Source organism: Capronia epimyces (assembly GCF_000585565.1).
Source record: "Capronia epimyces CBS 606.96 chromosome Unknown aczIQ-supercont1.10, whole genome shotgun sequence".
Lineage (NCBI taxonomy): Eukaryota > Fungi > Ascomycota > Eurotiomycetes > Chaetothyriales > Herpotrichiellaceae > Capronia > Capronia epimyces.
Window position 1 is genome coordinate 1,000,189 of NW_006912913.1, and position 24,890 is coordinate 1,025,078.

Here is a 24,890-nt window from a genome sequence, read left to right on the forward strand (position 1 = left end):
CGCTCTACAGACCTGCATACCTTAGGTACCTAGAAGTTATATTGACACCAGTCCAGTCTGTTGGGTTGGACACTTGGGCGAACGTGGCTGTTCTTGGTGCCTCGCACGTCTCCCTGAAAATCAGGCTTGCCATCAATAGAGATCCAGAGTTGGCCAAAATCGACAAGCCTGATTCCGCCCGTCCCGTCAGCGGGAAACATTTTCTATTGTTCCGCTCGCTGGTACTCCCCCGTCTTCTCATCTTAATGCATAACCCCCCTCGAGACGGGCCTCCAAGGCCGCCTCAGCGTTTGCAATCTGGAAGCTGCAATACTACACAATCACTTTTCATTTTGCAGCACTAGAATGTAGCCCGACATGGGGAATCTGGTCTAGGAGCTAACTATCTAGAGACTTGGCGAGGCCTCGGGCCCGCACATCCATCGCCATGTGCCTAGGATCGGCCTGCCCAGCACCTTTTATTCAGCCTGACTGATAATCGCGACCATGACTTCCCAAATGTCCATCAGCTTTTCTGTCGTGTCGCCTCGCAATTAAATCTCAGACAAATCTTGGTTGACTTGTACATTTCGCCAGGCCATGCCGTTCCACATCATCTTTCGTCACCTGGTTTGGCCTTGCGTTTTAAATGCTCCTAGAGGACTGACATCTGAATCGTCTGCATAGGGATAGACGACTGTGAGAAGGAGAGCGCTCGTTGCCTCAGCAAGGACCAGCTCGGGCTGAAGTGCTCATTTGTGTCGACAACCTCAACATGCCCTTTTGATCTTGATTGGTGATGAACACTTACTGGCCCCAGGGGAACTCGAATTTACAACTCCGAGTCATCGGAGTCTTCAGCAGCAGATTGCTGACTTGGGATGGACATTTCAAGTGCAGGTGCACCTGCCTGCACTGTGGAACGAGCAGACGATCGTTCCAAATCTGCTAGAAGCAAGGTATATCCTGGGCCAGGCTGATGAAACTTGCGCTTAGGGGCTGGTCTCCCAGGAGGGGATGCATGTTGCAGACCGGCGGCAGCAAGTGGCGAGAGGTGACCAAAGGCTCGACGATCGCCAATTAGAGGACTCGTGGAAAGATGTCCTGGAGTAGGGACGGGTGGCTGAAGTGTTCCTGATGGTTTGGGAAGAGGACCACTGTTTACACCTTGAGTAGATGAAGCATGAATGCTACCACCATTTGTCGATTTTGGTTGCAAGGCTGAAGTATTCTTGCGTTCGTCTACAGTGACAGAACCCACCGACGGTGTGACACTTGGGTCCGGAGATGGAGCGATTGGAGCCCACTTCGATATAATGGCGTTCGCAGACGTGCTGGTACGTGGTTTGGAAGAGACGTTCGAAGCAGGAGGAACCGGAGCCGCAGCCTCAACCGGGGCCGGGGATGGAATCGGTATGGATGAAGAAGTGCTGCGCTCAGAGCGCAAAGCAGCAACTATCGCTTGGTCCAATGTGAGAGGTTCCATGTCCTTTTGGTTCTCGTTGTCCGTGGTTGACGGCAAGATTGGAATTTTGGCTCCACCTTGAACGATGGGTTCGCGAGGATTGAATGGATTGGCCTTCACGACTGATTGAGATATGTTGCTTGACGATGGCGGATCGGAAGCCGAGGACTGCTGAGTTTTGGATGGTGGACTGGAACTAGCAATGGCGGAGACGATATCCTTGCTCTCCAGTACATGATCTGTATTGATAGTGATGTCGGGCTTCGTGATAGCAGTGGTGAGAGATAGTTTTAGAGCCAATAGGTCTGATTCAGGGACGTATCGGATGCCGTTGATGATGACAACCTTGCCTTTCCCAGCAACGAGGACGTCGTTGTTCATATTGTCAATGATAGGCGAGTCCATAATACTGCCACCGTCCGACGCTAAACCGGCAACGTTGTTGGGACTAGAGCAGTCGGCCTGCTTTTGAGCAAGACCGTCGTCTATGTCTTGAATCCCGAGACCAATGAGGTCACATGTCACAGCATTTGAATTCTGAGCTTGCTCTTCATGGATAGACGATTGTCCCGAGAGTGGCGCGTGGCTCTTAGCCGACGCCGAGAATCCGGAGAGCGCCTCCGGACTTGGTGCTCCATCAGTATGTGTCGACATCTGGGGAGGTGCAAGAGCAGCATTGACAGGAAACGCGAATTCGCTCACAGGTATCTTCCGAATGGCATCGTTGTCCCGAGCTGCAGTGGGGAGCTGTTGAGATGTATCTTTGGTACTAGGCTGAGTTTCCTGTGCAGCAACAACGGAGGAGACGTTCGTGTTTTCTTGTTGAGCTTGCTGAGTGTTCGAGAAAGTAGCAAAATACTTGGTGGCCGATGAAACGAATGCCGACGAATCCGATGATAAGAAACCGGTGTATGCCTGACGTGAGGGTAGGCTTCCAACACGGCTTACCGGAGAAGAAGCAATCTTCGATGTGCCCTTGGGAGTTTGACCCATAGCTAACCCAGTCTGCACATTCTTGGTGCTACTGCCAGGGGACAGTTTCGTTGCAGTGCTGCTTTTGTGTTTTGATAGAGCAGGGCCGGAAGTCACTTCTTGCAGGGCTGCAGCAGTAAGGCTAGCTCCTGTACTCGTTGGGAAAGCTGGGGTACCTTCAAGTGCTGGAGGTGGCCATGGACGATCCTGTATACCTCGGAATGACATCTTTGAGGACTTCTTAGGGCTGGAACCAGATTGGAAAATACTGTTCTTCACTTGTGAGTGTCGAGTACTGGTTGGATCTGTCAGCTGGCTGCGAGTCAAGGAGGGATAAAAAGTCTTACCCAGTGGCAGGTCCGTGGCCACGACCGGCGCCCGTACGTAGTGGTCTGTCATCATATGTGTCCTTCAAGTCAAGTTGACGCCCAAGGTCTCGCTCTCGATCCAATCTTTCCTGCTGTGCTCGATATCGATGACTGTTTCCATCTGCGCCGCCAGCAAGAGCTTCCCACCCAGCAGAAGTAGCCTTCGCTTCATCCGTGTCGCCCCATGCTAGAGCTTTGTCAGTGATCCGAGAGCTTGATGTTAAGATAGACCTCTTACTGCGCCACGAGTTTGTTTTTGCTGCATGCTCGCTAGCAATCTTTGCTTCTTCTGTGCCTTGACGATCAGATTTAGGGACAATACGAACGTTTGGTACTCGTCGTGAGCCATAGTCACTGGTTGTGATGTGGTCTACAGTGGCCTGCCCGAGGTCCTCCTTGAAGACTGGTCAGTCTGAAGGGTTCAAAAAGACAAGGAGAGGAAAATTTACACCCATGATTCTCTTTTGATCCTCCTTCTTCTTGGTGTTGGGCGACATAGGTCCCGGGCCGCAATCATCATCCGAATCATCGGGATCAACCAAAGCGTGGCGGCGGCGCACCATGATGCCAGAGCAGTTCCGTTGTTCGTCGAATGAGGGAATGAAAAGTTTGGAGCAAATCTCAAGCAGCACTGTTTCAGAAGTTAGTAAATGCGTTGAGACTTGCTCCCACCGGGGAACATATACAGCGTAACGCAATGGGAGAATTGAATCTCCTCTCTGTAAAGAGCAAGGGCAGCCGAGCGGGCCTGGCACCACAGATTTGGAACTGGTTGGAAATGGTGAGGGAAGAGCCGTGGAGGAAAAGAGAAGGGAGAGGCCTCTAGGTGAGGCAAATGAGGGTGACAACTGCACAGGCAAGATGCGCACAATTTTCTGGCGATTGAAAAAGGTATTATGACCACTGGGAACAATGGAGAGACGGTGAAAACGAATTGAATGAGGGGAACAAGGGGAACAAGAGAAGAGAAAGGCACGGTGATGTGGTGGTGGAAAACTGTGGAAGGTTGTGCAGAGAGGTTGCGGTTTTGAGGCGAGGTGAAGTGAAGCAAGACAGAACATCGCGACTTGTGAGACCACACACAACACGACAAAGAAAGTACATTAGGTAGTCATCAACTGGAGGGCATCTAGGAAGAACATAAGAACTGTTTGCAGCACAAAGCAACCAAAACTCCTTTCCATCAAGGTGTATTCTTTCATCCAAAGTTGTCCTGTCCTCCGCCGTCATGCTCCTCTTTCAAACTTGAAGATGTCAATACCGAGGAGCTACCTTGGGCTTGGAGACACCTTGCTGTACCACTTTGCCCATCTACCATCGAGAGGGCGATGAATTGTCCAAGTCATGATGTTAAGATAACCCAAGTCAGCACGACTCAACAGGGCTTATACCACAAGGCCGTCAAGAGTCTTTCCCTGAGGTCTCCGTGGCACTTCTGGGTAAATGGTAGTCGTTCCACATGCGTGTACTTCTTGGGATCGGGCTAGTCAAGGGACAGCAGGAAGCCAGCATATAGCAGATTCAAGGCATAGAAAGCAGTGTCATCCTTGCCACTGCTGATATTCGAGGAGCAAGTCAGATATGGCCCCATTGCAATATCGCAGGCCTCCTTCCATATCATCCAATCCTATCATAGTGCGGCTGAATAGGATCCCTGGGGTGTGTCATCATAAGACAGTTATTGGTTGTGTGCCTGGTGTGAAGAGGAAAAGATGGAAGTTGAGACAAAGGGATGTTGGCTGAGGCTGGAAGCCGGAAGCCGGAAGCCGGAAGCCGGGGCTGATCAGACTAAAGAGACGGAGTCAACGCCTCCTGGGCCTCACCATTTTTAGATCCCTCATCGTCTTCAGCCCGATTTATTATTATTATCAGAGCATCTAATATTTAACAAGTACGGAGGGAGGATTGCTGTTGACAGACAGGAGTTGATAAGGCGACTGGCAGGGCCTCAGGGGCTACTACCCACCTGCACCTAGCTTGGTACGACGCGCCTGACCTTGAAAACGGAATACGAGATACGGATACGTGGACCAGGAATCCATCTGGCCACGTACGAGTACACAAGCTTCGGTCGTCGACCTACTTTCCGTGGTCTGAACATCCCAGTCCCGATCTCACCCAGACCGCTCAAAAGTCTCTCCGGTGTGTCGTTACCGTAGATCTTGACACTGGGTGTAGGACAACAGGCCTGGGAGCCAGAGTTCGGGACACCGTCTTCGGCCAGCGTGCTAGCAACCCACGGTACGGAGTAGGAGCATACTCCGCGCAGCGTACGCATCACGGAGCTTAGCTGACCCTAGGTACGAGTCGGTAAGTTAGGTACCTAGGCGCCCTAAGCCTGGCACCTTCAGGCTTCCCAGGCGTCCCAGGCTTCCCAGGCTTCCCAGGCTTCCCAGGCTTCCGGGGATCCAGGGTGGTCAGCCGATAGTTGCTGAGCCGGGGCCCGAATCGACGCTCTAGGCTCCACTTGGTGCTTCCCCAACCTGTGTTAGTGTGCCTAACTCGTTTCTAATTGAAGCTCTGCCTGCGGGGAGCCGGAGCCCGAGCTCGCGGGCTGAGCTCAACAGTCCGGATAGCTGCCTCCTACTGTATAACCTCACTGAGATACGCCGTTGACGGTGGAATAAAGGACTGACGACAACCCTGCCATCTGCCATCTGCCATCATCCCACCGCATTCTTATCATCCCACCCTGCCACATAGCTCCCTTCATCCTCTTCACCGACACGACTCTTTCCGACCACTGCCATTTCCATCTGCTCGCTTGCCCTCCAGCTCTTATCGCCGTCTTCGTTTCATCTCTCCTCTCTATCGATCTGCTGGGCGTATGAACCCTCCTCAGGACTACGTTGACCACAACATCCTCCACGCCATCCACTAAGTCGACACCGCTCAGGTGCTTTATCCATATTCAATTCAGTCCCCGTCTGAGGCATCATCATCGTCATGGCAGCTCCTCGGGCGTCCTCTTTCAAAGCCCTGCGCAACCTGCAACGCGCGTCTGGGTCGACTCCGGCCAAACGCAGCCTCCACATCACCGGAGTGCATGCCTCTCCACGACCCATCGACCCAACTCACAAGACAACTTATATGCCATGGAATCTGCAAGATCTTCGTCAGGAGTGCCAGAAGCGAACTCTGTCCGCTTCGGGCACGAAACACGAGTTGATTGACCGACTCGCGGGTCATGACAGTTTGCAGGCAAGAGCTTTCTCGATTGCCATAAAGCGCATTGCCCAGGAGCAGACCAAGAAGCCCATCTCAGGGTACGTATCTAGACAGCGGGGTCGTCTGTTTGACCACAGTTCTGACTGACCTGATCGTAGTCCGTCTGAAACAGCTCCTCAGCGCCATTTCAATACCTCGCGAGAGTTGAAAGCCGTCAGCGATTCCTCGACCATCGACTTTGCTTACCTTCCCCGGCTGTACGAAGAGGCGGTGGGCCCCGCACCTGCGGCCATTCGAGTTCCCATTCTGCCCGACATCACTTCTGGGAGTGCTGAAGCAGTGTTGAACAAGTACCCTGAACTAGATGCAGCAGCGGGTGGCTATCAAGAGACCCGAGGCCATGAGACTGTCCTCAAGCCGCAGATCTCACTGGTCGACGATGCGTTAGGGAATCCAGCAAGTGCCTTGAGCGATGTGCATGATGGCAATCACGAAACGGAGATGTCAGTCGAGCAGCTCACTGCACTGGCTGACACGGTGGGCAAAAGTGCCCGGCAATTCGTGGAGGTGGTTAAGGATAAAGACAACGCGACCATCCGCAACATCTGGACTGGGTTCCTTGACGACCTGTGTGGCGGGCCACAGAAAGGTGCCAAAGTGTGAACAGTGCCGTGCCGCGCGCACCGAAGCAGGATCCAGCATGGCTGGTCCTCTATACTCCGTACTCCGTACTCTTGTTGTTTCGCGGGAGGTGGAAGACAACTCTATACTAGCAGTACTTGTTTTAATTCCTGCGCACAGCGCGTCTTTCGAGCCCTGGTAGCTTTGTTTATTTGGTGGTGGAGTGGGTTTCAATTTGGTGCTGGTTATTTTGAGGGTTCGCGGTTCGCATGTGTGACTGTGGCAGGGGCTTGGGCTTCCGTGTCTCTGATCTTGACTCCACTGCGACCACACGTTAAGCCCGTTCTGATCGAGTCTTGCTCATCCCAGGTGCCATCGCTCAGCAGCCCCTTCTTGACTAACCTATGTGAGAGCGGCCAAGCTGCATTCGACGCCAATCGATCCCTAATCCCCGGCTCTTCCGCGTACCACCTCCTCGCGATGAGTCCCAAGGGAGGTCTGACTGTACTCCGTACTCCGTATAGAAGAAGGATGGGTTCATACAACAGGATGGGTACTGGGTACTGGGTACTGGGTACCGCCTGAAGGGGGTTGGGCTGTGGAAGCCACCGGCTGTCATGGTTTCGCGCACATTCTCCAGGACCAATCCAGTTGGCATGTGAGTGATCGATCGTCAGGTACGCGAACAGCGTCCAAGACTCCAAGCCCACTCTCGCTTCTCCCCTGGATGACGACCCGCCATAGAGCACAGAGCACAGATGCACTTGGCGATGGCGCCTCTTGCATTGGCACTGGGCAGGGACGCCAGAGACCTCGATGGGTTACCTATTAGCCCATGCCACCTCTGTCCCGACCCTGATCGTTCTCCATACCTAACTCTAGAACCTCTGTCTCTGACGATATCCTCATTTTCGGCATCCTTTACTGTTGCAATTGTCGTGCTCCTACAACATAGCACGTTTTCGGGATCTCTTCACTGAGTATCTCCCTCTTATTTTTGCCGTCCATCCATCTCTGCCATTTCACATCTTTGCTAGGTTTTCCTTTGGGCGGGGTTCCGAATGGAAGCATACTTGAAGGTATAATTTAATCGACGACAGGCTCCTTGGGACCAAGCAGCCGAGGACGAGAGCAAAAGGTGAGGGCTTTGACGAAGAAACAACAATGCATCGAAGATGGCTGTCATTGCCGTTGCTGTCCAGCTGTGTCTCCGCCTTCTATCCCTACCACAGCAGCGATGGCGGAGAGTCAAATAGCAAAAGATTTATTCCTCTGCACTTGGACTCTCCATCCTCTGATGACTCTGGCGTCGTTACGCTTGATATCAAGAGAATGCCCGTGAGTCGAGCTGACTCCCTCAAGCTTTGGGGTACGCTAACCCGTCGACAGGCCAAGCGAGACAATCAGTTTCCCGTGGTCGTTTCCTCCAAACCCGCCGCGCCCAATGCCATGGCCATCAACCAGGACGGTCAAGACTATACCTACTTCTCAACCATCAAATTCGGATCTAAGGGGCAAGAGATGTACATGCTACTGGACACTGGATCAGCTAACACCTGGGTCATGGGTTCAAGCTGCTCGTCGAATGCTTGTAAGATCCACAACACGTTCGGGGCGTCGGACTCGACCACCCTACACACAACCACCCAGGCGTGGAGTATGAGTTACGGTACGGGGGAGGTCCAGGGCGTGGTGGTCAACGATACCATCAGTTTCGCCAATTACACGCTTGAGATGGGATTCGGTCTCGCATCTAATGCGTCGGACGACTTCAACAATTACCCCATGGATGGCATATTAGGCCTCGGACGACCTAGTTCGGATCAACTGGGTACTCCGACAGTCATGCAAGTGCTGGACCAGCAAGGCGATCTGTCGGACAACGTGGTGGGCATCCACCTGCAACGGAATGCCGATGGAGCCAAGGACGGACAAATCACGTTTGGCGGTGTTGACTCGTCCAAGTTCAATGGCAAGATTGGATACACCAAGACCGCCAACCAGCAGAACTGGGAGATTGCAGCGGATGATGCTGGGGTTGATGGAAAAGGAGCGGGTTTCAGTGGCAAGAGCGCCATTATCGACACTGGCACGTCTTATGTCCTGATGCCTCCTTCAGACGCGGCTACCTTGCACGCGTTGATTTCCGGGAGTTCCCACAACGGCGAGGTCTACATTGTGCCCTGCTCATCCACCGCGAGTGTGTACTTCACCTTCTCAGGTGTGAAGTATGCAATCTCTCCCAAGGATTATGTGGGCAAGGAAAGCGGAAGCGGCTGCCAAAGCAACATCGTCGGCCATCAGGCATTTGGACCAGACCAATGGATCCTGGGCGATGTATTTCTCAAGAACGTCTACGCGGTTTTCGACTTCGACAACAACCGGATAGGCTTCGGGACGAAATCCAACGCAGACGACGCATCTCCTTCGTCATCGGCATCTTCAACAGCGAGCGGCACGTCCTCGCCCAGCTCAACTGCTTCCGACACTGCTTCATCGGCGTCGCACACGTCGGCTTCGAAATCGTCAAGCAAAATGGCGACCGCCACAACCGGAAGCAGTTCGACGGAGTCCACAGGCGCAGCGGCCACGACTTCCGCTGGGACAGGCGACAGTAGTCCATTTGGAGACTCGACTACGAGCACCAACGCGGCTCCTGGGACGACAGTCCACCTTCTGTCTGTGCTGCTGCTTGCTATTGTCATTGGATATATTGTGTAAATTGTGATGGGTATTTCAGCGGTGTTGCGCCTAGCATGGTTGGGTCTAGCATGGATGGGGGCGTATAGGTATAATAATGAACAAGATAGTGGTCCGGAGGGCTCGACGCCGAGGCAAGTCTTCTTTCCAGCACCGCCAGGATGCGAATATCGCCATGATGGAAGGATAAAACACTTCGAAAAAGATGTACGTCTATGAGCATTTAGGCGGGGGTGTAGTGCAAGGGTCTCCCTCGTCGTTCTCCATCTGTCTGCATCTTCAACACCCAGTATCTTCCGGAGAGATGGAGAATTTGGCAGGTCGAGGAGTATCAGTGAAAGGCAGCATTCACGCCAATGCTGACCAAAACAAGTGCAAACGGGGACCGCCGGGCAAATGATGTTCTACGAATCTCGTTGGAATAGTAATATGTACTATACTCTAAGTGGGTTATCAAGAGAATCACTCTAACCCAAGATGACTTGGGTCAGTCGATGATGCTGTCTTCATACCAAGAGTGTAGTCCAAGAGTGTAGTCTGATGGATATAAGGGAGAGAGGGTAGTGTTGTCGGATGGGCCTAAGGGACTATCCAAACCACGGAGTACAGTTTAACTCGCCGCTTTTAACCGTATCCATAGATAGGAGACTAGTTCTCACCTAGTAAACGCTCCTAAGGCTTTCTTGGATATCCAGTGTCCACCCATGCCCCAGTTCCCTATCTCACAGGAATTACCTAACCTCCGTATCAGTATCAGGAACGAAAGATGCTCCCGTTCACAAGGCCAATGCCATATCCGGCGGCCAGTACTATTGGTCAAGTCCAACCCACAGGAATCATGCAGAGGCAGATGATAAATCCACAGGCAGCCGGGTTGATAGAGCTGCACCTTTCCTTCTGGTGTGTGGCGAGCGAGACTAGACCTTTCGCTACTCTACGATCATTTGTAGCACCCAGCGACCTCGGGAGTGTCTTGACCTTGACGTGATCAACAAGATGGTCAAACGCGTTCTTATCTCGTACTGCATTGACGTTGATGCATGCGCAGGATGGTAAGTACAGAAGAAAGAAGAAACCCCCCCCTCCATCCTCCAACAGAACCCAGAACACGGAATCAAAGTCGCCCCTTTCAGGGCTCACACGTATCAGATCTCGCTAACTCTCTCGCGGGTAGGATCAACACTCAAAATGGGACGGTAGCCAATGCCAGTGATGTGTCACGAGGAATCTTCGGTGCCAATGTCGGGACCGATCGATTGTTGAAGTTTTTCGACGACAACGGCATCAAGGCAACGTGGTTCATGCCCAGCCATACGATTCTGTCGTTCCCAGAACAAATGGCCAAAGTGCGCGATGGAGGACATGAAATGTAAGTTTGACAGACGGCGCCGCACGAAGCCTCGGCCGGAAACTGCTGTTGGCCCCAGTTCCAGTTCCAGGTCTGATGAGTGATGTCAACCACAGCGGACTGCATGGCTACACGCACGAGTTTGTGTCCAAGTTGACCGAGGAGCAAGAGCGGAAGGTCATGGCCAAATCCATCGAGGTGTACAAGCAGTTCACGGGCAAGCATCCCAAGGGATGGGTGGCCCCGGCTTGGGAGGTGTCTCCGCACTCCATGCAGATCCTGGAGGACTTTGGGATCGAATATGACCATTCCCTGTGCCATCACGATTGTCAGCCTTACTGGGCCCCTGATGTCGCCAGCACTGTCGTATACACCGACTACTCTCAAGACCCGGATACGTGGATGATGCCCATGTCCAAGCACAAAGTCACCCAGGTGGTGGAGATCCCTGGCTCATGGAACATTGACGACTGGCGTACGTATCACCTTTTCACTCTGACTTCTTCGCCACGATTTCTTATCCCTTGACCCGACCGACTGACACAAATCCTTTTCCTTGACCCGGCGACTGACGCAAAGACCACCGTGACAGCACCCATGCACTATTCCATCAGGAACCCCGGAACTCACGGGTTTGTGAATCCGCGGGATATCCAGGTGCAATGGGAAGATCAGTTCACCTTCATGTATCGGGAATACGAGACCTTTAGCTTTACCATAAGCATCCATCCGCAAGTCAGTGGCAAGTCTAATATCATGCTAATGCATGAGCGCTTCCTGGACTTTCTGAAGAGCCACGACGGCGTGGAATTTGTGACTGCGGCCACCATTTGCGACGAGTGAGTTTCGCTCCTGATAATGATAATGTGGTCCTAGCCTGGTGGACTAGACTGCGACGGCGACGCTGTGTGCATTTCATTGCTGATTGCTGACCCTCTGTTTCTGTATTAGGTTCAAAGCCGGAAAGCTCGAAGGAGTGCGATCCATGTCGCTGGGCATCTGAGGTTGTGGAATACTAGTCCTGGTCCTGATATATACAGTAGTAGATGATCTTCCGAGACACTGGCCGAGTGGGTTGGAATTCGAGGAGCATTCCCCAGCCTCATCTACAACCCTCTACAGTTCCATCTATGTCCTATATACGGATAGTCATACGGTCTATGGTCCCCAGGCTGGTGTTCGAACCCCTTTGGAAGCACTTGGTCCAAGTCATTAGGGTGCCTCGTACCTCCACAACATCATGCACAACGTCTTGTGTGTACGGGTGTGGGTGAATGATGAACTGCTCGGTCGCCCTGGTCCGTCGAACGCTGCTTTTGGGTCGCTCTGGTCCGTGGACCGGTGCTTCCATGACTGCGGTCTAACGTACTGAACCAGCAAATCAAGACGCTTATCATACAGATCTAGGTGCCCGCCATGGTGGATCTCGCGCAATTCCGACGTTCCAGGGGGTGGAGCATGAGCCTTAGCCTGAGCCTTGGGCTGTGAACCCCAATTAACCTCGACCCCTCGTCAAAGTCAAAGTCTCCCTCAGTCCCAGTACTGTGTGTACATTGTACAGAGTAACTAACTGGACAGTCTAATCCGCACGCCTCGTCCAGGTCCTCGCCTAGAGACCAGAGGGCCGCCTAGATCCGTCCATGGGACGATTCTCCCGTCCAACTGGTTGCGGGCCCTCAGTGAAGGGCAATGGAATTCTTGGACACGATTTGAAGCTGATAATCTTTAGTCTTGAGCTAAAGGTTTTTGGAGGTGGTCCAAGGTACGTAGTCCAAGTGGCTCCAAAGAGAACGGCCGTCATAGTATGTTTCTGTAACATCCATCGAATCGCCTTGTTGCACCCTCGTTGATACTCGGTCACTATCGTTGGATTTCGCGTCGTCTTAATCAAGAGGATAGAGGCCAATCAGGTAGGTGATGGTGCTATCTGAGGCGAAGATCGAGACCATGCTCCTCATCGCGTCACTCGTCGTCCAAACGCGTGGCGAACAGGCCTGAGATATCAAAGGCTAAGGCTAAGGCTCAGCAACATCAACGGCTTTGGTTTGGAAACAACTGGACTAGCGGCGTCCGATATAAAGCATTGCCCGTCCTCGAGATTTGCTAGCCGCATGACTTTGTGACTTGTCTATCTGGATTTTGCATCACTTCGCATTGCTCAACACTTTCCAGAAGTCAATCACTCTATTCTCGACCAGCAACCCGAAAACAACCTGGCATTTTCTCTCTCTGGGATTCGTCCACAGACAGCATGACACCCGATTTTACTTCTGGAGCGGGAAGAGCTCCCGATTGTGGATCAGACACCGTCTGAGGTGCCTTCATATTTCGGGAGTATGAGTATCTTCATCCAAATGTCCGCTCTTACCACCAAGCCGACACACCTTGGAAACCGACCAAGCTTTCCCATTCGGTCCAGCTTGCACGGCAGCCTACAGTCAATCCCGCTCTCCTACCGTACAATGTATTCTACATCAACTTCCTTACCAACACGAGATGTGGTTGAAAGGCTTGCTCGCCAGTACTATTACAACTTCGAACTCTTGTACCCTGTCTTCGGTCTGGGAGGCATAACCAAGGTGATGGATTCGCTCTACGATAGAAGAGACACAAACGCATCGGAATATTTGCAAGCGACTGTTGCAGTGTATGTGAGCTTTGCAGAATTCTTGGTTGAGGGACGCTGCTCAAAGTCATTGTTTAGGCCCGGACCCAACCTCACTAGGTGTTAATTACATGCTCTAGTAGGGATTTAGGATACTGATTCCGTATACTCCATATACTAGACCCAAGGTTGGCGAGCATAGGGCGGCATCCTTTTGGGCCGAAACGGGGTGAGGCTGCATATCTTGGCAGCACGTGTCAGCTTGACCCGGCCCCAGCGGACGCCAAAGGTGATGTTCGTTTCATTTGGATTCAGCATCTTAACCCTTCCCCGTAGGCCGTAGGGGCGAGATGCACCAAGCACGACATGACCACAGATGACGAAGGCTCAGACGAATCAGTCAAGCAGTCTCCGAACGGCAATCTTGAAGGCCATGCTCCTCTCCTTTCCTCAGCTGAGGAATCCCCTCCCTTGAACGGAGACGACTCCCCTACCTCTGTCAATGCGGCTCGCCCTCCTCCTCAGCGACACTCCTCTTTCTACCAGCCTCGCCCCGGTGGTACTCCACGAACGACTCACCGAGTACGGTTTGATCTCGACGATCATGCCGATGGCGATCGACGAGAGGAATGGATGGACGAGGAGGATTATCTAGACTCCCCGAGCCAACAAGCACCACTGCTGACCGACATCACACCGCCGGCCGATTCGCCCTTTCGATCGGTAGCCTTTCACCCCGAGGATTACTTGCCTGATGCTAGGCCTAAGAGCGGGATGCCGAGTGCTTTCATGAACATGGCCAATTCGATCATTGGAGCGGGAATCATTGGTCAACCCTATGCGTTTCGACAGGCGGGGTTGACCATGGGACTTGTCTTGCTTGTTTCCCTCACGGTTACAGTGGATTGGACCATCCGGTTGATCGTGGTCAACAGCAAACTGTCGGGCGCCGACTCATTCCAGGCCACCGTGCAACATTGTTTTGGGAAGAGTGGGCTTGTGGCGATATCAGTCGCTCAGTGGGCGTTTGCCTTTGGTGGCATGATTGCATTCTGCATCATTGTGGGAGACACCATTCCTCATGTTCTTGAAGCACTAATTCCGGGCTTGAGTGAAGTTCCTTTTCTTTGGCTTCTCACAGACAGACGGGCAGTCATCGTGCTATTCATTCTCGGCATCAGCTGGCCTTTGAGTTTGTACAGGGACATCGCAAAGGTTGGTGTCATCCCCTTCGCCGTTGAGCTGGATCACTACTAACGTGACGGGCACAGCTGTCCAAAGCCTCGACATTGGCGTTGATCAGTATGGTCATCATCATTGTGACAGTGGTCACTCAGGGTGCAGTCGTCGATCCAGACCTGCGAGGAAGCCTGCGGGGTCTTCTATTCGTCAACGACGGATTCTTCCAGGCGGTTGGAGTCATGTCGTTTGGTATGTGTGTATCTATGATCAGTGGCCGATCCACTAACACAGGATCTCCAGCCTTTGTTTGCCACCATAATTCCTTGCTTATATATGGCTCTCTGAAAACACCTACACTGGACCGGTTCAACACAGTGACACATTACAGCACTTTCATCTCACTGGTTGCATGTCTCACCATGGCTCTTGCAGGGTTCCTCACCTTCGGAGACCGAACCAAAGGCAATGTTCTCAACAACTTTCCTTCCCAGGGTCACTTGATGGTTCAGCTTGCCCGACTGTGCTTCGGGCTGAATATGCTCACAACTTTGCCATTGGAGTGCTTCGTCTGCCGAGAAGTGATGAACAACTATTGGTTCCCAGAAGAGCCTTATCAGCCTAACCGGCATTTGATCTTCAGCAGTGCTCTCGTGGTCGCGGCCATGGCCATTAGCCTGATGACCTGTGATCTCGGGGCGGTTTTCGAATTGATAGGGGCCACCAGTGCTTGTGCCCTTGCCTACATCCTCCCTCCGCTGTGCTACATCAAACTCAGCACCCGGAGTTGGAAGACCATCCCTGCAGTGGTTTGTATTATATTTGGTTTTGCTGTCATGACGGTCAGTCTGGTGCTGGCCACGAAAAAGATGATCAAAAGTGAGTCGAAACTGCTCGTCGTAGAAGTTCCGGATATACTGACTGTGATGGTTCAGATGAGGGCGAGCCCCATCAATGCTAGAGAGTGATAAAGGACCAGGGCTAGGGCTACAATAGATGAAACAGCTTTGCTGTTGCCGGCTTACTCTAGATCCAGATGCAGTGATCACGTAATTTGGCTATTTCGATAGCAATATCCTGATATCCTGACCTTGCTCTACAATCAAAACCAAGTATCCGCACGGAGTAAGCGTAGATTGTGTTCAGACAGGAACTAGATTGGTGAGACATCAAGAAATGAAGAGAATGGAGCGCCCGCTGCCCACAGCTCGTTCCGGATCCTGGTCGAGTTGATATTATTATGTGTACACATTTACTCCATACATATAGTAATTCAAGCTCCAGTCCCAGCATCCGCCTCCTTTTCTTAGCCCAGGCCCAGGAGATGCGCCCAGATGACAAGCAACGCGCAAGTAAAGCAGGTGTGTTTGTACGTGTACTCCGTACAGCTTTGCTCCCGCTGCTGGGGCGGTCGGAGGCCAAGGCCCTCCTACTGTACTCCGTACATTATCCGACGTCCCCATTGTTGACCTGTCACCGTCACCGTATCCGTACTCTGCATGTGAGTCTCCTTCCTGTTCCTCCGGCACGGCTAAGACATACATACAGGTAGGGATAGCAAATGGTGGCCTGTCTTGCCTGCCTGTGTGTACCACGAGAACCCTTCCCTGGGCAGCGTGAGGTGGCTCCGTCCTGTATGTGTGTGTACTCCGTAGCTGAAATCTTTGGACCTGGAGGCCCTTCAGAAACCAATCGCCGTCGCCCGAAATGAGGTGCATAAGGTAGGTACGTAGGTACGTAGTACACGGATGCTGTGCTCCGTACGGAGGCAGACTACCGATTGGACAGGTCATGCGTGATTCACAATTGACTGAACTGGGGAGATCAGGGGGTCATTTCGCCACCAGCTGCGTTGCTCGAGCATAACTTATGGTAATTAGCCACGCAGTACGGAGTATCCGCGGAGTACGGAGTACCGTTCGGCTTCGATGGTGGCTGGTGGCTGGTGGCTGGGGTCTTGACCCTGACCCTGAGGCCTGGGACGATGATGGAGCAGGAGCATGAGCCGAGTCAGGGGGGAAGAAATTCTCCGGCCGCCAGTACTCCGTAGTAGTGAGAGGTGGGCTGTAAGAGAAATGAATGCTGCAGATTGTAGTAATTGCTCCGTACATAGAAGCAGTACTCCGTAGCTAAGTAGCGCTCCGTACTGTATGGACTATACTCCGTACTCTGTAAATCAAACTGGATCCAAGGAGAGTTGGCGAGTGGGTGAGGCCTTAGGACGGGTCTGGCGCAGTGCGTTCCCACCAGTCGCAGCGCAGCCTGCGCTTCTCACCCCTGGTCTTCTGCACCACCCTCGTCGGTCCTGAGACAACGGTATCTGGCTACCCTTATTTGTTCGCCTCACAGCCATCCACTCCCTCCTCCCACCTCACTCCTCCCTCCTCCCATGCTTTCTCGTCTCTGTTTCAGTTTCATGCTGGATCTCGAATCCATCTATTATCCGTCGCCGACCCTGGACATGGCTGGGTTACCGGGTTACCCTGCTCACGACCAGCGCGCCGTTGGTCCTACAATTTCCTCGCGATTCGCAATCCCACCTAACCTAACCTAACCTAACCGCCGAAGCCGGTAAATTCGATCGTGTGCACCGTACCTTTTCCTTAAGTCCTTCTCTGTTCTCCCCGTGTTCAAGTCGTTCTGTGCCCTTCAAGTTTCCAACTCACCGTCGCTCTTTTGCTCCTCTTCCAACGTCCTAGAGACGTCAGTCACTCTTTTAGACATCTCCCTGCTCGCTCCTGCTCCTTCTTGCCACGCCACGTTTGACCCTTGTTCCCTTGAAGTTTCCGCCGGGTTGATTCCGCCACGGAAAGACAGGCGACAGCTTGACAGGTCCGAGTCCCTGAAACCGAAAAAAGAAGAAACCGAAAAAATCAAGGCAGACGAGACGAAAACTAGCAAAAGGTCTGGGACGCACGAGGCAAAAATGCAGTTCAAGACCGTGGCCCTTCTCGTGGCTTCCTTGACCCTGGCGCAGGCTCGCCCCGATGGCATGCTCTATAGGCGCCAATTCGGCAATGACACTTGGTCGGACTGGTCCGAGACCACCACCTCCACCACGAGCTTGAGCGTGGAGGATACGACCACCACTAGCACGACTGTCACTGCCACGACCACGACCACGACCACCAGCCTGGTTGTGAATGATGTATCCACCACCACCACCACGTCAGTCAGCCTTCCTGTCGGGGTTGAATCCACCACCAGCTTGACGACGACTGTCACGACCTCTAGCACCGAGTGGTCTGACTGGACCTCGACTACGAGCACGTCCACCAGTAGTCCTATCGCCGGTGCTTCTACAACATCTGCGTCAAGTAATACCAGCACTACTAGTGAGACGAGTGTGGAGGCGGTGGCGACCTCGACCACAATTGCAACCTGGGATGACTGGACAAGCGCAACCACTACCTCTAGCAGTTCTTTGGTGGTTGCCGCGGAAAGCTCGGCTACCACCACCAGTGAAGCAAGCTGGTCAGACTGGGAAACGCTGACGACCACGGTCACATCAAGCGAGTCCGCTGTAGTCAGTACCACCGTGGAGGATTCGACCCTCACCTTGACCCTGGGGGTGGGAAAATCCGCGTCAGTTGTGACTACCACCATCCACCAAACCAAGACTTTCACCCTCACTAGCACGATATATGCCACCATCACCCGACCGTCGGGAGGATTTAACAACGTGGCTGCTGAGACAGCTTCACCCACCACGACGGAGACACTGGAATCTACCTTGACCGAAACCATTACCGTTGAACCGGTGCCAACAAGCGATGTTGCTGTGGGCGGAACTGGGTCGGGAGCCGCTTCTGGTGGCGCCTGCGGTGTGGCATATGTCACCGCCACGGAAGTGGTTCAGAGCACCATTACCGTCACCGCCAGCCCGAGTGAAATCAAACCCGTCAAGCCTACCGCAGTAGTTGCAGTGGTCGATGATACAACCCCGACTTCGTCGAGCTCAACCGTCCCGTCGACCTTGTCCACTGGATACGAATTTGGCAATGGTACCGGCGCAGAGACGGGGAAGCCCAAGTTTCCTAGCACTGGGTTCCTCACTGTGTCCAAATATGCCAGGCCAACTGGATGGAAAGCATGACTGGCCAACTCCAACTCGATATGGTGACGCCGATGTCCAGGGGCGGGGACGCTGGATTTAGGAGAGATGAATATTTTTCAATTCTTGTACACACCCCTTTGTTTCTTCTAACTAGCTTCCAAGTGAAGATTTTCCGGTTCGATTTTGGACAACTTGAAGCTGGTGATGGTAGATGGCTGCCGAGCAGACAGGCAAATACAGAAAACCACAGAGTACAGAGTACGATTTCTATTTCTAGAATCATGCCATCCTCGTCCTCGCCCTCGTCCTCGCCCTCGTCCTTGTCCCCGTGATCCAGATCGATCTGCGTGATGACGACTGCAGTGTGGTCGATGCTGTGTCTGTGTGGGGCTAAGGCCCACGGTTGGATTCTGTGGCTTTCAAGTTGAAGTTCGTGGCGTAGAGCTGCCATGTGGCGCAGTAGCTGCTGTAAGTTACTCTGTAAGCGGAATGCTAAGGTCGCAGCCAATAATGAGGTCAGCTTCAAGTTGAAGGTGAACGGGGCTAAGGGGCCAAGCCTGAGGCTGACGTCGGTGATCTGGATGGAAGCTATAATTTGCTCGTATGGTACTACTAATGGCCAACAGCCAGTCAAGAGCCTCAGCCTGTCAAGGTCCCTGTCGATGATGGCATTCTAGATATCCAGGACCAGGAACAGTTACAGGCACCACAGCTGAACGATTATGATTACAGTATTAGATCAGCACTACAGCAACTACTCCATGCGTCCAGCGGTCACAACTACTGGATGGTCGCTTAAGTAGCACCAGATGGATTTTAGTACAGAGTACGTAGCCTATAGACTCGTCACTTAGCACTCTAGTAGCAGGCGGCCCCGCATCGATGATGATGCTTGGTGGTCCGCCCCAGGAAGCTTGGTCGCTCATCGTCAACGTCAACCGTCAACTGGGCCCTCACGGCGACACATTATTACTACGTAGCAGGTACCGTACCTACGTAGGGGTCAAGGTCAGGGTCCGGGTCAGGGCCATGGCCAGGGTCAGGCGGGAAGCAGAAGCACTGACAGGTTCTTCCGGACTTGGACTCGGGGCCACTATCGTACTGCTGTCCTATTGCACATTGCTCTTATTGCTATGACGCATCATCCATGTCGTCAGATCTTGCCAGGCAAGGCACTGCACTGCACAATCAAATCACGAGGAAACCGACCTGCTCAGACCCTTACCCTTGGACATATAACACCCTGTCTCTTCCCTCTTCCCTCTTTCCGACCTGGTCGGTCCTAGTACTGTGTTCTACCTTGACAGCTACAACAACAACAGATATAAACTTGAAACCAACCCCGCCAGCACACTACACACTAGTTACCGCCCTTCGCAGTTCCAGTTTCATCCTCCGTGCACTTGTATCCCATACTGTACAGTGATTGAGTGGGCTACCTTCTGCAAACAACATGGCGTCCGCTGCAAAGCAAACCCTCAGCAACTTAGTTGGCTACGGCTCGAACGAGGTAAGTTGCACTGCTGTGCTCTCCCCTTCCCATTGTTTAATACTTTGATAAATTCAATTCTAACCTATCTGAACCGCAGCCAACGGCCACGGGTACCGAGTAAGTGCCATCTGATCTCAGACATCAAACCTCGACTAGGCCATGTCTCTTATTAACCTAAACTTTGTCGATAGGACTCATAATCCGAATACCTCGTCCGCCGGAACTACCCATACCTCATCTTCCACCGCCGCTACGCATGATACTACCCCAAGCAGAGCTACAAACACTACATCTGCCCCTACCGTTCATGATTTAACCACCGCGGAAGGAATTGGAGGTAGTCATTCCCATGCTGGCCATGCAGATGCCACTCGCCACCACCACGAAGGCACTCAGCATCCTGTAGGGAGTCAGCAAGGTGGAAGCACTCAAATCCATGAAGGAGTTCGTCATCAAGAAGGTACTCACCACCACGGAGGAATTCAATCCCATGGAGACACTCGTCACCATGAAGGTACTCAGCATCCCGTAGGGATTCAGCAAGTTGGAGGCACTCAATTCCATGAAGGCACTCATCATCAAGAAGGTACACCCCGCCATGAAGGAACCCAACACCCTGTAGGGAATCAGCAAGGTGGTAGCACTCAGCCCCATGAAGGTACTCAGCACCACGGAGAGACTCAGCACCACGAAGGCCATCATCTCCCGCATATCCCTCACTTGCACAAGTCCTCTTCCCACAAAGATTCGGATTCGTCGGCTGTCCCCGACCGCGATGTGCAGACCCCAAATCAAGGACCAGATCCAGCTCTGGTCGGCGAGCCCGCCACAGGTTCGAGCAAATTGACTGGCTCAGCTGAGCCTGGCTCGCACAGTGCCGTCTTTGGGTTAACTCCGGATGGCAAGAAATATGACAAAACGTCATCAAAGTCGACGCCCCTCAAACCGGCAAGCAGCAAACAACCGGCCTTGGCTGACAAGACTGAGAGCAACGACACTTCGTCGCGTGCTCCTACTGGCCAAGGGGTGCATGAACAGTTGCACAAGCCTGAAACCGGTGCTAAGGGGCTTGAAAGAACCGACCCTACTCCCACCTCCGCTGGCTCGGAGGGTAAGCCCGGCTCCGGGTTGGATCCAGTGTCCCGAGGCAGTGGATCGGTTCCAGCGAAGTAGATTGGAAAATTTGGGACCTGGGAACTGGGGAAAGAGTTCTTCGAGCACTTGTCTGCGGTCGGTTGATCATAATGTTGTGAGACGCGAGTGCTTGCAATCTGATATGCTGCAGTGGATGAGAAAAGCAGCTTCCCAAGGAAGATTCTGGAAACAAAAACATCTATGATTGAGTTGAGTTAAGATCTGTGTAGTTTTATATGAGCCGTAGCCATCTAAGACCGGTTTTATAATGGTTAGTTTGACCCCAGCACAATGCAGTGTACAGCCATAGCAAACATGTCCCTTCTACGATGCACACCTAAGATAGCTATGCATGGTTTGTACATGTCGTTACTCCCCTGTGCTCAGCCGAAGCTGTCATTTTACAAGATGTTTACCTCGTGATGGTCGTCTTCAACATGTCTTCATCTGATGTGTTTCAACATGATGCGTACATTTGTTGCAAGACAGCCTATCTAGTCTGACTGGTCGTCAGAGGGTAGGCATCCAACATAGCCGTTACTACTCCGCACAGCCCTGGTCTAATCGCGATACAGACCCCTTTGCTTGATCCATTCGGTAACCCGCTTCCCAACGAGCATTTCCACCTCATCGAACCTAGCCGCTCTCGCGGCGTCACGTACCCTGGTCGAACTCACGCCTTGAGCCTCCCCGGAGTCATCAATAACCAGCTCAACCTTCGTCGCCCACTCTCTCTTCAGGCCCTGAGCCTCCATGTCCCCACGCGCAATGCGATCGACATACGCAACTTGGCCTTCGACGGTGTCAAACTCAGAGCCTGGTTCGCCCTGCGCGTCCTTGAGATTCGGGGAAGGCGAGTCGGTCTCTACGCGCACTGTAGCGCGCAAGCGATGACGCGAGAGGAACGGGGCCAGCGCCGACAGCGGCGGCGTGTGGTTCGGGTAATACTTTGGCGTGAAGATGCGGATCAAGGTGTCGAAGCCCGTCAAGTGGATCTGCTCGACGAAACTGCCGTCTTCCTCGGGCCGGTACACGTTGCTCTGGTCGATGCAGCTTGCTTTGTCGATGAAGTACGGTTCTTTCGTAATGCCGATATCCACCACCGGGGCCCGCGTGTTGCCGGCCGCAGGATCGGTATTGGTGTTGGACGTAGAACCAGCGGCATCGCCGAAGGCTGCACGTAACTGCTCGGCCATCAGCACCATCATGACCAGCCGATCTTCGAAGTCGGCCGGCTTGGGTTTCTTGTCCGCGTTCACGGTCGCCAGGAGGAACAGGACTCTCGGGGTTGGTTCGGCAGAAACATCCGCATCCGCATCCGCACTCGCCCTCGGAGTAGAATGGGAATGAGAATTAGAAGTCGAGCTGGTTTGTAAGTGCTTCGCCGTCAGCGCCGTCTTCACCAGGCTCATATGTGCTCGCGATGGTGGGTTGAAACTGGAGTCAAGGACAAAGACTGTGCGCAACGCTTGGGAGGATGGCGGTTGTGATGGCGGGATGGTGTGCAGGATCCGGAATCTGCTGCTAGACTCTGCAAAGTCTGTCAACACCAGTGAGAATTGAGATCTCAGGGTTTGCAGCGCTTGCATGTCCAATGGCAATGGCAATGGCGCCGAGGAAGAGGACATTATCTATCACTCTTGGGTGCTGGGACTTCTTGACAGTCAGCTTCAGGCTTCAGGCTTCAGGCTTAAGGCGATATCTTATATGGGCGTGCCAGTGTCGTATATAATCAATGTCAATGGCCATGTACAAATACTAGAGGATTCGATGTAACTTTAGCTTCGTGAGATAGAAGTGCAGTAGTAGGAGTTATGACCTTGCTTGAGGAGCCGTGCCGAGATATGGCGGAAGTGGTAAGTGGTTGCATCCTCAGCCTGATCACCTGACAAGGCTGAATTCTGGGCGCCCAGGCCAAGCACCTACGAGGGAGCACTGCATCACGTGGGATAAAATCTTGGCACGCCAACCCTCCCACAACGAAATTGACGCCTACTGCTCAACTTGTGCGGATTAAACTGCGCGCCAACTTCCACTCCTCGACACCACGACCACACTTCCTCACTGCAGAGTTTCAATCAACCAGACAGTCCCTTAAGTCGTCAACATGTCGAACGCCGAGCTCGCCAGCGCTTACGCCGCTCTCATCCTTGCCGACGACGGCATTGAGATCACTGTACGAAATCCCATGCATCTGCTTTCGAGATCCGAGCGTGGATCGGATCGCCAGAGACACAAGTTCAAGGACCATTTTACTGACTGCTCGGCACTTTTCTGTTGTAGGCCGACAAGCTGAACACCATCATCAAGGCTGCTGGTGTCCCTGACGTCGAACCCATCTGGGCCACGCTCTTCGCAAAGGCCCTCGAAGGCAAGGATGTGAAGGATCTGCTTCTCAACGTCGGCTCCGGCGGTGGTGCCGCGGCCGCCGCTCCCGCTGCCGGTGGTGCTGCCGCTGGCGGTGCCGCTGACGCCGCTCCTGCTGAGGAGGAAAAGAAGGAAGAGGGTACGTCGAACAAGACAAATTTTGTCTTACCCATCGATCTGTCAGTCGGACGAAATGCTAATGACCTTCTGCAACAGAGAAGGAAGAGTCCGACGAGGATATGGGCTTCGGTCTCTTCGACTAAGCGATTGAATGCATCCTACCCCGCCATGTTTTCTCCGCCGCGGCAACTCTTTTCGAGCGAGAACATTCACACACAGAACAAGGAAACAATCTCACCTCAAAAAGCATTGCATCCTCATCCTGCTTTGCTTTGCCTTGCCTTGTTTTGATCAAAGTCCTCGTTTGTATCCTCTTTTGTGGGAGGCGACTTTGCAATCAAGGCATTTTCGACATTTGTGGATAATCAGAAACAAAGGGGAAAGAAAAATACTACTAGTACTCGAGAAGAACGGTCCGGGACGAGCTGGGCATGCGAAGACTCATGCGGACTTATCGAGCCATTCGAAACCACTTTCAAGGGTTAATCCACAATGTCAATAGCTCATGAAACCTCGCCGACGTTGTTTGTGTGCCGTGTTTTACATGGCGGATATGCATATCCGTGACGTCGACTGTATTGTGTGCGTGCCAGTGTGTGTCTGTGTCAAGATATCGTCGAGCGCTCCTCAATCCCTACAGCCAGCCCTCCCAAAGCCCCTGTGACAATGCCTTCGGGGTTTGGATCTCTCAAACAGTCATGCCTTTCCTCCTTTCATTTGTGTTGTGCCACTTAATGGTCGCCACTTCCATTGTCTTCGGTTCGCTGCAGTGGTGGACATTAGAGATGCAAGCGTGAGGGTTCAGCACCTGCAAACCCAAGACAGATCTGCCCTTTCCCTCGCCTAACAGCACGCACACCTACTCGCCTGCAGAGTCGCCGATCCTCTTCAAGTTCCTCTCTACTAGTATGCCGGTAGGATCGGTCTGATTGGACCGCTCACCTTGATCCGGTTCTCGGCACTGGGCACTGCAATGGACTTCAGCCTCGTTCACTTCCATGTTTCTCCTCGGCCACTTTTCTATTTGCTTGCATCCCACATATTTTCTTCTTCTCTTCTCGTTGTATGAAATGCGAAAGCCGAGTCTGTACATGGAGGTTTAAACACGTAGATTTGTGATCTACGTGTCCAGACAGCCTCCACAAGCCCTGTCTTTCGGTCCCTGAGCTGAGGCATAAGAAGTAACTCATCGACGCGCCTACACTGACCTATTTCAAACGGGGAAATCAAAATCGACCACTATGTGTAGCGATCCCCGGAGCCGCACATTTCGCTCGAATCTTCTATGGCGGCGACGCAGGCTACGATCCCAGAG

The 24,890-nt window shown here is 52.9% G+C and overlaps 10 protein-coding genes across 10 annotated transcripts; 7 read left to right on the forward strand and 3 right to left on the reverse strand.

Moving 5' to 3' along the window:
* Positions 1-811: 811 nt before the first annotated feature.
* On the reverse strand, positions 812-2,644 carry A1O3_09924 (uncharacterized protein; the record flags this gene model as incomplete). The annotated part of the gene is made up of 1 exon (XM_007740015.1): positions 812-2,644. One exon carries the CDS (start codon positions 2,642-2,644, stop codon positions 812-814), a length of 1,833 nt encoding a protein of 610 aa, XP_007738205.1.
* A 115-nt stretch (positions 2,645-2,759) lies between these two features.
* A1O3_09925 (uncharacterized protein) lies at positions 2,760-3,347 on the reverse strand (the record flags this gene model as incomplete). Its single annotated transcript, XM_007740016.1, has 2 exons — positions 2,760-3,179; positions 3,234-3,347. The coding sequence occupies 2 exons, from the start codon at positions 3,345-3,347 to the stop codon at positions 2,760-2,762; spliced, it is 534 nt and encodes a 177-aa protein (XP_007738206.1).
* A 2,383-nt stretch (positions 3,348-5,730) lies between these two features.
* On the forward strand, positions 5,731-6,615 carry A1O3_09926 (uncharacterized protein; the record flags this gene model as incomplete). The annotated part of the gene is made up of 2 exons (XM_007740017.1): positions 5,731-6,050; positions 6,111-6,615. The coding sequence occupies 2 exons, from the start codon at positions 5,731-5,733 to the stop codon at positions 6,613-6,615; spliced, it is 825 nt and encodes a 274-aa protein (XP_007738207.1).
* Positions 6,616-7,737: 1,122 nt separating this feature from the next.
* A1O3_09927 (uncharacterized protein) lies at positions 7,738-9,294 on the forward strand (the record flags this gene model as incomplete). The annotated part of the gene is made up of 2 exons (XM_007740018.1): positions 7,738-7,911; positions 7,963-9,294. The coding sequence occupies 2 exons, from the start codon at positions 7,738-7,740 to the stop codon at positions 9,292-9,294; spliced, it is 1,506 nt and encodes a 501-aa protein (XP_007738208.1).
* Positions 9,295-10,269: 975 nt separating this feature from the next.
* Positions 10,270-11,464, forward strand: A1O3_09928 (uncharacterized protein; the record flags this gene model as incomplete). The annotated part of the gene is made up of 4 exons (XM_007740019.1): positions 10,270-10,325; positions 10,448-10,642; positions 10,738-11,096; positions 11,214-11,464. The coding sequence occupies 4 exons, from the start codon at positions 10,270-10,272 to the stop codon at positions 11,462-11,464; spliced, it is 861 nt and encodes a 286-aa protein (XP_007738209.1).
* Positions 11,465-13,592: 2,128 nt separating this feature from the next.
* On the forward strand, positions 13,593-15,366 carry A1O3_09929 (uncharacterized protein; the record flags this gene model as incomplete). The annotated part of the gene is made up of 4 exons (XM_007740020.1): positions 13,593-14,441; positions 14,498-14,657; positions 14,709-15,284; positions 15,341-15,366. The coding sequence occupies 4 exons, from the start codon at positions 13,593-13,595 to the stop codon at positions 15,364-15,366; spliced, it is 1,611 nt and encodes a 536-aa protein (XP_007738210.1).
* Positions 15,367-17,331: 1,965 nt separating this feature from the next.
* A1O3_09930 (uncharacterized protein) lies at positions 17,332-18,501 on the forward strand (the record flags this gene model as incomplete). The annotated part of the gene is made up of 1 exon (XM_007740021.1): positions 17,332-18,501. The coding sequence occupies one exon, from the start codon at positions 17,332-17,334 to the stop codon at positions 18,499-18,501; it is 1,170 nt and encodes a 389-aa protein (XP_007738211.1).
* Positions 18,502-19,915: 1,414 nt separating this feature from the next.
* On the forward strand, positions 19,916-21,127 carry A1O3_09931 (uncharacterized protein; the record flags this gene model as incomplete). Its single annotated transcript, XM_007740022.1, has 2 exons — positions 19,916-19,972; positions 20,111-21,127. The coding sequence occupies 2 exons, from the start codon at positions 19,916-19,918 to the stop codon at positions 21,125-21,127; spliced, it is 1,074 nt and encodes a 357-aa protein (XP_007738212.1).
* A 521-nt stretch (positions 21,128-21,648) lies between these two features.
* A1O3_09932 (uncharacterized protein) lies at positions 21,649-22,677 on the reverse strand (the record flags this gene model as incomplete). The annotated part of the gene is made up of 1 exon (XM_007740023.1): positions 21,649-22,677. The coding sequence occupies one exon, from the start codon at positions 22,675-22,677 to the stop codon at positions 21,649-21,651; it is 1,029 nt and encodes a 342-aa protein (XP_007738213.1).
* Positions 22,678-23,195: 518 nt separating this feature from the next.
* Positions 23,196-23,718, forward strand: A1O3_09933 (large subunit ribosomal protein LP1; the record flags this gene model as incomplete). The annotated part of the gene is made up of 3 exons (XM_007740024.1): positions 23,196-23,264; positions 23,372-23,594; positions 23,672-23,718. 3 exons carry the CDS (start codon positions 23,196-23,198, stop codon positions 23,716-23,718), a joined length of 339 nt encoding a protein of 112 aa, XP_007738214.1.
* Positions 23,719-24,890: the final 1,172 nt, after the last annotated feature.